The 10,061-nt window shown below is 45.3% G+C and overlaps 1 protein-coding gene across 1 annotated transcript in view; it reads left to right on the top strand.

Annotated features, from left to right (window-relative positions):
* Positions 1–5,927, top strand: part of LOC130072539 (rho GTPase-activating protein 6) — a 71,928-nt gene extending 66,001 nt beyond the window's left edge. Inside the window, exons 12-17 of the mRNA XM_056237684.1 lie at positions 134–200; positions 4,032–4,120; positions 4,162–4,234; positions 4,422–4,430; positions 4,528–4,592; positions 5,641–5,927. Coding sequence (XP_056093659.1) covers positions 134–200; positions 4,032–4,120; positions 4,162–4,234; positions 4,422–4,430; positions 4,528–4,592; positions 5,641–5,927 — 590 coding nt within the window. The remainder of the gene's footprint in view (positions 1–133; positions 201–4,031; positions 4,121–4,161; positions 4,235–4,421; positions 4,431–4,527; positions 4,593–5,640) is intronic.
* Positions 5,928–10,061: the final 4,134 nt, after the last annotated feature.

The raw sequence follows: 10,061 nt of genomic DNA, 5'->3' as shown, positions 1-10,061 counted from the left end.
TTGTGTACCCCAGCACACCTGTGTTTGTGTACCTCAGCACACCTGTGTTTGTGTACCCCAGCACACCTGTGTTTGTGTACCTCAGCACACCTGTGTTTGTGTACCTCAGCACACCTGTGTTTGTGTACCTCAGCACACTTGTGTTTGTGTCCCCCAGCATACCTGAGCACACTTGTGTTTGTGTACCCCAGCACACCTGTGTTTGTGTACCCCTGCACACCTGTGTTTGTGTACCCCAGAACACCTGTGTTTGTGTACCTCAGCACACCTGTGTTTGTGTACCTCAGCACACCTGTGTTTGTGTACCTCAACACACCTGTGTTTGTGTACCTCAGCACACCTGTGTTTGTGTACCTCAGCACACCTGTGTTTGTGTACCCCAGCACACTTGTGTTTGTGTACCTCAGCACACTTGTGTTTGTGTACCCCAGCACACCTGTGTTTGTGTACCTCAGCACACCTGTGTTTGTGTACCTCAGCACACCTGTGTTTGTGTACCTCAACACACCTGTGTTTGTGTACCTCAGCACACCTGTGTTTGTGTACCTCAGCACACCTGTGTTTGTGTACCTCAGCACACCTGTGTTTGTGTACCTCAGCACACCTGTGTTTGTGTACCTCAGCACACTTGTGTTTGTGTACCCCAGCACACCTGTGTTTGTGTACCTCAGCACACCTGTGTTTGTGTACCCCTGCACACCTGTGTTTGTGTACCTCAGCACACCTGTGTTTGTGTGCCTCAGCCCACCTGTGTTTGTGTACCTCAGCCCACCTGTGTTTGTGTACCTCAGCCCACCTGTGTTTGTGTGCCTCAGCACACCTGTGTTTGTGTACCCCTGCACACCTGTGTTTGTGTACCCCAGCACACCTGTGTTTGTGTACCTCAGCACACCTGTGTTTGTGTACCCCAGCACACCTGTGTTTGTGTACCTCAGCACACCTGTGTTTGTGTACCTCAGCACACTTGTGTTTGTGTACCCCAGCACACTTGTGTTTGTGTACCCCTGCACACCTGTGTTTGTGTACCTCAGCACACTTGTGTTTGTGTACCCCTGCACACCTGTGTTTGTGTACCCCAGCACACCTGTGTTTGTGTACCTCAGCACACCTGTGTTTGTGTACCTCAGCACACCTGTGTTTGTGTACCTCAGCACACCTGTGTTTGTGTACCCCAGCACACCTGTGTTTGTGTACCCCAGCACACCTGTGTTTGTGTACCTCAGCACACCTGTGTTTGTGTGCCTCAGCACACCTGTGTTTGTGTACCCCAGCACACCTGTGTTTGTGTACCCCAGCACACCTGTGTTTGTGTACCTCAGCACACCTGTGTTTGTGTACCTCAGCACACCTGTGTTTGTGTACCCCAGCACACCTGTGTTTGTGTACCCCAGCACACCTGTGTTTGTGTACCTCAGCACACCTGTGTTTGTGTACCTCAGCACACCTGTGTTTGTGTACCTCAGCACACCTGTGTTTGTGTACCTCAGCACACCTGTGTTTGTGTACCCCAGCACACCTGTGTTTGTGTACCTCAGCACACCTGTGTTTGTGTACCCCAGCACACCTGTGTTTGTGTACCCCAGCACACCTGTGTTTGTGTACCTCAGCACACCTGTGTTTGTGTACCTCAGCACACCTGTGTTTGTGTGCCTCAGCACACCTGTGTTTGTGTACCCCAGCACACCTGTGTTTGTGTACCTCAGCACACCTGTGTTTGTGTACCTCAGCACACTTGTGTTTGTGTACCCCAGCACACCTGTGTTTGTGTACCCCAGCACACTTGTGTTTGTGTACCTCAGCACACCTGTGTTTGTGTACCCCAGCACACCTGTGTTTGTGTACCCCAGCACACCTGTGTTTGTGTACCCCAGCACACCTGTGTTTGTGTACCTCAGCACACCTGTGTTTGTGTACCTCAGCACACCTGTGTTTGTGTACCTCAGCACACCTGTGTTTGTGTACCTCAGCACACCTGTGTTTGTGTGCCTCAGCACACCTGTGTTTGTGTACCTCAGCACACCTGTGTTTGTGTACCTCAGCACACTTGTGTTTGTGTACCCCAGCACACCTGTGTTTGTGTACCTCAGCACACCTGTGTTTGTGTACCTCAGCACACCTGTGTTTGTGTACCTCAGCACACCTGTGTTTGTGTACCTCAGCACACCTGTGTTTGTGTACCTCAGCACACCTGTGTTTGTGTACCTCAGCACACCTGTGTTTGTGTACCTCAGCACACCTGTGTTTGTGTACCCCAGCACACCTGTGTTTGTGTACCTCAGCACACCTGTGTTTGTGTACCCCAGCACACCTGTGTTTGTGTACCTCAGCACACCCGTGTTTGTGTACCTCAGCACACCTGTGTTTGTGTACCTCAGCACACCTGTGTTTGTGTACCCCTGCACACCTGTGTTTGTGTACCCCAGCACACCTGTGTTTGTGTACCTCAGCACACCTGTGTTTGTGTACCCCAGCACACCTGTGTTTGTGTACCTCAGCACACCTGTGTTTGTGTACCCCAGCACACCTGTGTTTGTGTACCTCAGCACACTTGTGTTTGTGTACCCCAGCACACCTGTGTTTGTGTGCCTCAGCACACCTGTGTTTGTGTACCCCAGCACACCTGTGTTTGTGTACCTCAGCACACCTGTGTTTGTGTGCCTCAGCACACCTGTGTTTGTGTACCCCAGCACACCTGTGTTTGTGTACCTCAGCACACCTGTGTTTGTGTGCCTCAGCACACCTGTGTTTGTGTACCCCAGCACACCTGTGTTTGTGTACCTCAGCACACCTGTGTTTGTGTGCCTCAGCATACCTGTGTTTGTGTACCCCAGCACACCTGTGTTTGTGTACCTCAGCACACCTGTGTTTATGTACCTCAGCACACCTGTGTTTGTGTACCCCAGCACACCTGTGTTTGTGTGCCTCAGCACACCTGTGTTTATGTACCTCAGCACACCTGTGTTTGTGTACCCCAGCACACCTGTGTTTGTGTACCTCAGCACACCTGTGTTTGTGTACCTCAGCACACCTGTGTTTGTGTACCTCAGCACACCTGTGTTTGTGTACCTCAGCACACCTGTGTTTGTGTACCCCAGCACACCTGTGTTTGTGTACCCCAGCACACCTGTGTTTGTGTACCTCAGCACACCTGTGTTTATGTACCTCAGCACACCTGTGTTTGTGTACCCCAGCACACCTGTGTTTGTGTGCCTCAGCACACCTGTGTTTGTGTACCCCAGCACACCTGTGTTTGTGTACCTCAGCACACCTGTGTTTGTGTACTTCAGCACACCTGTGTTTGTGTACCTCAGCACACCTGTGTTTGTGTACCCCAGCACACCTGTGTTTGTGTACCTCAGCACACCTGTGTTTGTGTGCCTCAGCACACCTGTGTTTGTGTACCCCAGCACACCTGTGTTTGTGTACCTCAGCACACCTGTGTTTGTGTACCTCAGCACACCTGTGTTTATGTACCTCAGCACACCTGTGTTTGTGTACCCCAGCACACCTGTGTTTGTGTGCCTCAGCACACCTGTGTTTGTGTACCCCAGCACACCTGTGTTTGTGTACATCAGCACACCTGTGTTTGTGTACTTCAGCACACCTGTGTTTGTGTACCTCAGCACACCTGTGTTTGTGTACCCCAGCACACCTGTGTTTGTGTACCTCAGCACACCTGTGTTTGTGTGCCTCAGCACACCTGTGTTTGTGTACCTCAGCACACCTGTGTTTGTGTACCTCAGCACACCTGTGTTTGTGTACCCCAGCACACCTGTGTTTGTGTACCTCAGCACACCTGTGTTTGTGTACCCCAGCACACCTGTGTTTGTGTACCCCAGCACACCTGTGTTTGTGTACCTCAGCACACCTGTGTTTGTGTACTTCAGCACACCTGTGTTTGTGTACCTCAGCACACCTGTGTTTGTGTACCCCAGCACACCTGTGTTTGTGTACCTCAGCACACCTGTGTTTGTGTACTTCAGCACACCTGTGTTTGTGTACCTCAGCACACCTGTGTTTGTGTACCTCAGCACACTTGTGTTTGTGTCCCCCAGCACACCTGTGTTTGTGTACCTCAGCACACTTGTGTTTGTGTACCCCAGCATACCTGAGCACACTTGTGTTTGTGTACTTCAGCACACCTGTGTTTGTGTACCTCAGCACACCTGTGTTTGTGTACCCCAGCATACCTGAGCACACTTGTGTTTGTGTACTTCAGCACACCTGTGTTTGTGTACCTCAGCACACCTGTGTTTGTGTACCCCAGCATACCTGAGCACACCTGTGTTTGTGTACTTCAGCACACCTGTGTTTGTGTACCTCAGCACACCTGTGTTTGTGTACCTCAGCACACTTGTGTTTGTGTACCCCAGCACACCTGTGTTTGTGTACCTCAGCACACTTGTGTTTGTGTACCTCAGCACACTTGTGTTTGTGTACCCCAGCATACCTGAGCACACTTGTGTTTGTGTACCTCAGCACACCTGTGTTTGTGTACCTCAGCACACTTGTGTTTGTGTACCTCAGCACACTTGTGTTTGTGTCCCCCAGCATACCTGAGCACACTTGTGTTTGTGTACCCCTGCACACCTGTGTTTGTGTACCCCAGCACACCTGTGTTTGTGTACCTCAGCACACCTGTGTTTGTGTACCTCAGCACACCTGTGTTTGTGTACCTCAGCACACCTGTGTTTGTGTACCTCAACACTCCTGTGTTTGTGTACCTCAGCACACCTGTGTTTGTGTACCTCAGCACACCTGTGTTTGTGTACCTCAGCACACCTGTGTTTGTGTACCCCAGCACACCTGTGTTTGTGTACCCCAGCACACCTGTGTTTGTGTACCTCAGCACACCTGTGTTTGTGTACCTCAGCACACCTGTGTTTGTGTACCTCAGCACACCTGTGTTTGTGTACCTCAGCACACCTGTGTTTGTGTACCTCAGCACACCTGTGTTTGTGTACCTCAGCACACCTGTGTTTGTGTACCTCAGCACACCTGTGTTTGTGTACTTCAGCACACCTGTGTTTGTGTACCTCAGCACACCTGTGTTTGTGTACCTCAGCACACCTGTGTTTGTGTACCTCAGCACACCTGTGTTTGTGTACCTCAGCACACCTGTGTTTGTGTACCTCAGCACACCTGTGTTTGTGTACCTCAGCACACCTGTGTTTGTGTACCCCAGCACACCTGTGTTTGTGTACCTCAGCACACCTGTGTTTGTGTACCTCAGCACACCTGTGTTTGTGTACCTCAGCACACCTGTGTTTGTGTACTTCAGCACACCTGTGTTTGTGTACCTCAGCACACCTGTGTTTGTGTACCTCAGACACCTGTGTTTGTGTACCTCAGCACACCTGTGTTTGTGTACCTCAGCACACCTGTGTTTGTGTACCTCAGCACACCTGTGTTTGTGTACCTCAGCACACCTGTGTTTGTGTACCCCAGCACACCTGTGTTTGTGTACCTCAGCACACCTGTGTTTGTGTACCTCAGCACACCTGTGTTTGTGTACCTCAGCACACCTGTGTTTGTGTACCTCAGCACACCTGTGTTTGTGTACCTCAGCACACCTGTGTTTGTGTACCTCAGCACACCTGTGTTTGTGTACCTCAGCACACCTGTGTTTGTGTACCCCAGGTTCAGATGGACACCTGTATGAGCGCGTCTCCTCTGATGTCTTCTACGACGACGACAGCGACGCCAAACCTGTGCCTGAGACGCAAACGTCCCGTTCAAACGCCCCTCCAATCACAGCGAGCCCTCGGACTGCCTTCCACCAATCAGAGGAGGCCACGGCGTGTCATGCGGGCCAGGGGGCGGAGTCACGCATCACTCAGCATCCAGACTGGCCAATGGAGAAGTGGCAAATATGGCAGCTCTTGTCATCGGACAGCTTAGACACACTTCCAGAGACAATGGTGTAAAAACAGTATTTAAAGGGACAGTATTTAAAAATGACATCTAAACGTTAAATGGACAATAATAAAACACTGAGGCGGTTTTTCACTGAGAAGAAAGAAAGTCGTTCAGGTTTGGAACGAGTAAATGACAGATGATCATTGTTGGGTGGACTGTCCCTTTAAGCAGCTTTTCATTTAAAAGCTTGATTTTAAATCGTCCACAACAGAGATTCAGGATTGGTTCGACTGGAAGCGTCACAGTATTGCCACGTTTTAGATCACTTTAGAATAATAAGTATTGATATTAAAATTGGGGATTACTATTTAAAGGTTTTACTGTTCAAAACTTTTTTTTTTTTTTTACTAAATTAATACTCTTATTCATCAAAGATGCATTAAACTGATCAAAAGTGACAGTAAAGACATTTATAATGTTACAAAAGATTTTATTTCAAACAAATGCTGTTCTTTTGAACTTTCTATTCATCAAAGAATCCTGAGAAATGAAATATATCACGATTTCAACCGAAATATGAGCTGTTTTCAACACTGATAATAATCATAAATGTGTCTTGAGCATCAGATCCTCATATTAGAGTGATTTCTGAAGGATCATGTGACACTGAAGACTGGAGTAATGATGCTGAAAATTCAGCTTTGATCACAGGAATAAATTACACTTTACTGTATATTCACATAGAGAACAGATGATTTACATTATAATAATATCTCACAGTTTTACTGTATTTTTGATCGGATAAATCCATCTTTGGTGAGCAGAAGAGACTCAGAAATATTAACAAATTCCTATAGGTGTCATTAGAAATATTGATTATTAATGTGTTTCTGGGAATAATCCATATGTTGGGTGTATGAACATGTTTATTGGTAATTCATACTGAAAATGAAATGTATTATTAACATCTACTCTTACATGAATTGATTTCATTCAGTTTGAAGCTCAATTCAAATTCAGGACATAAAGTGGAATATAAAGCGCATTCTCGGTTCAGTTCTCGATGTGAATGATCTTTATTTCCATCCAGATGCTCTAATCTCTCGTTTATTGTACAGATCATCATCATCATCATCATCATCATCATCAGAGAGATCTGATGACATCATCACTTCACGAGATAACGAGCGGTTAATCATAGGGCTGCAAACATACAGAATTTCATATTTCGAGAAACGAGTTACAATATCAAATGTATTTATTTATTAATGTTATTTATTGAATTAGCCACTAGTATGTCACCACTGTGTATGATAGCCGCCACAGAAGGATTTATTGCAGTATCTAGTGAAACTCCATTACATGTCTGACTGATATCGTCAACTTTCACCCGTTTGATCACGTGACGCACGAATTATGCCTTAATCGAATCACCTCCTTTATTCCAGCAACACTTTATGCATTATAATAATGAGTGACTTATTATTTTCTGTGTAATATTTTATACTCTGTGTATTTGTACAGCCAAGAGCAATATAATGTTGATCATGCTACTTTTTATAAAACAGATTTATATATTTTGCTGCTCAATTATTTGATCTGAATATTAGAGAGCGAATAGAGGCTGTTATTGTGATGTTTGTGATTGTTGACATCATCATCTTCATAAGCATGTGTTTAAAACACAATAAAAGCAATGTCTGTCAAAGCATTTCTGTTCTTATTTGGATTTATTATCAAACGGATTTATTATTATCTAAATGAAGTGAGTTTGTGTGTAAAACGAGAACAAATATCAGCAAATGGAGTCAAAAATAATCCTTGAATTATGATTATTTTTCAGATTTTTGATTTGTTCTGGTTTTAAGCTCAAACTCACTTTATTTAGACACATTTTTCATTAAACAAAACTTCATTTCTTCAGTCGTTCTGCTTCTTCTCCAGTATATGTGTCTGTTATGTATATTTGTAAATGTATATTTCAGAATGTTTGTATATTAGTGCTGGAACCGGGACTGAGGAAGAGCATCGCTGTGGACGGGGATCGTGTGAGAGATGATTATACTGTAGTTCTGGGTTATTAATTCATCATATTTTATGTTCTGTATTATATGACCTCGGTTCACTCCTCATTTGCTCTGTTTATTCCACAGATGTTTGACACACACACGTGATCGCTGACATCATGTCCCATCAGGTGTTCGTGTCTGATTACTGTATTTAGTATTTAAAGAAACGGTTACACTGCAAAAAATGCTTTTCTTGCGTATTAGCCTCGTTTCCAGTCCAAATATCAAAACATTCGTAAATCAAGAAGCATTTACTAGAGAAGTAACATTATATTAGAAATTATATCTTGTTTCCTGGAAGAAAAAAATAAAGGTTTTTACTTAAAACAAGCAAAATGATCTTCCAGTGGGGCCAGAAAAATAATGTTAATTCAAATGGAAAACAAGATTATTTTTCTGACCCCTTTGGAAGATTTTGCTGGTTTTAAGCAGAAACTCACTTAATATCATTTAAAAATGTTTTACTTCTCTAGTAAATGCTTCTTGATTTAAGAGTTGTTTGATATTTGGACTGGAAACGAGACAGAAATACTGCGTAAGAAAAGCATTGTTTGCAGTGTGACACGTTTAATTAAAGACATGATCTTTGTTCTTGTTTGCTGTGAGTTTTTGATCCGCGTTACTCGAGATGAACACTAGAGGGAGACACAGCTCACACACATGAACACAGATAACTCTTCTTCTAGGGTTAAACTCTACATTATAACATGATAAAACCATAGATATCCATAATAAAGGCTAGATGTCTTCTCTATCGTCATCACCGGCGGCCATCTTGTCACAGGCAAGCGTTCTGGTGGGCTCTGTGGTGCCTGATGTAAGATGAGTGATCGGCACCAACACAAATACTCTTATCTCGTTGAAATCTTACAAACGGTTTGGTTTGTTACAAACGTTATTAACGTGGCTGTAATTCTGGATGATTATTTATTGATACACTTATTATTCATAAGTATGCAGTGTCATAACTACATCTCTGACGTTTATAACAAACCAAACCGTTTGAAAATCAGTAGAAAATTGAGTAAGTTATGGTTATTTAAACAGTACATGCACCATTAAAAACACAATGTTAGGAGTGAGCGAGCTGCCTGTGGCAAGATGGCCGCCAGTGCGGACGACGACCTCCATTGGCCAGCAGCGTGGACGAGACATCTAGGCTTTATCATGGAGATCTATGGATAAAACGAGCTGTGTTTAGATGTGCGGAGGCATTTACAATCTGCAAATGAAACATAATTTCAGTGTCCTTAAAAACTTAAAAGATCGAGCCATATTGCGGCCCAGGAGAGCGCTGGGAATGCAGTGGTGGGAGTGTGGGATTCTGGGATTCGGGAGCTCTCGGGTCTTTATCGGGATCAGAGGGAAAGACCCCAGAAATCATCATCCGACTCGAGTCGATCCAGACCGCTCATTCCCCAGGGGTTCTGTTCCTGTGAGATTACAAGTTCTGTTTGTATTTACAAATGTAACTGATGCTTGTAGAGTGTCACATGATCCTTCAGAAATCACTCTAATATGAGGATCTGATGCTCAACAAACACTTATGATTATTATCAGTGTTGGAAACAGTTGCACTACTAAACATTTATATTATTATTTATTAATAATATTATTATAAAATATGTCATATGGTGTCATTTTCTGGCATTTTTGTGATGTGAATGACATACACACACACTCTTACACACACACACATACACACACTCTCACTCACACACTCACTCTCACACACACACTCTCACACACACTCACACACACACTCTCACACACACTCACTCTCACACACACTCACTCTCACACACACACACACACACACACACACACACACTCACTCACTCACTCTCACACTCACTCACACACACACTCTCTCTTAGCTGTCCATCTTGTACGATGATGACGCTTGCTCCAGGGGGTGGGGGTGGGAGGGGGGTGGGTTTAGCGACCTTGCCGCTGGTGCCACTTCTCGTGGGCGTTGAGTCCGATCCTTGAGCCGCACACTCGTCCGCAGATGGAGCAAGGGAAACCAGACACCAGGGGGGTACCAGCCGCCCACTGGTGTCTCTTGATGCGCCTCTCGGATCGTCGGTCTTGGTTGGTTTGGTGTATTTGAGAGATTGCAGTTGCACAGGT

This window comes from Rhinichthys klamathensis, unplaced genomic scaffold (genome assembly GCF_029890125.1).
Source record: "Rhinichthys klamathensis goyatoka isolate OS25496 unplaced genomic scaffold, OSU_Roscu_1.1 h1tg000496l_1, whole genome shotgun sequence".
Classification (NCBI taxonomy): domain Eukaryota; kingdom Metazoa; phylum Chordata; class Actinopteri; order Cypriniformes; family Leuciscidae; genus Rhinichthys; species Rhinichthys klamathensis.
Note: the sequence above shows the minus strand (reverse complement) of the source record. Positions and strands in the feature narration are given on the sequence as shown.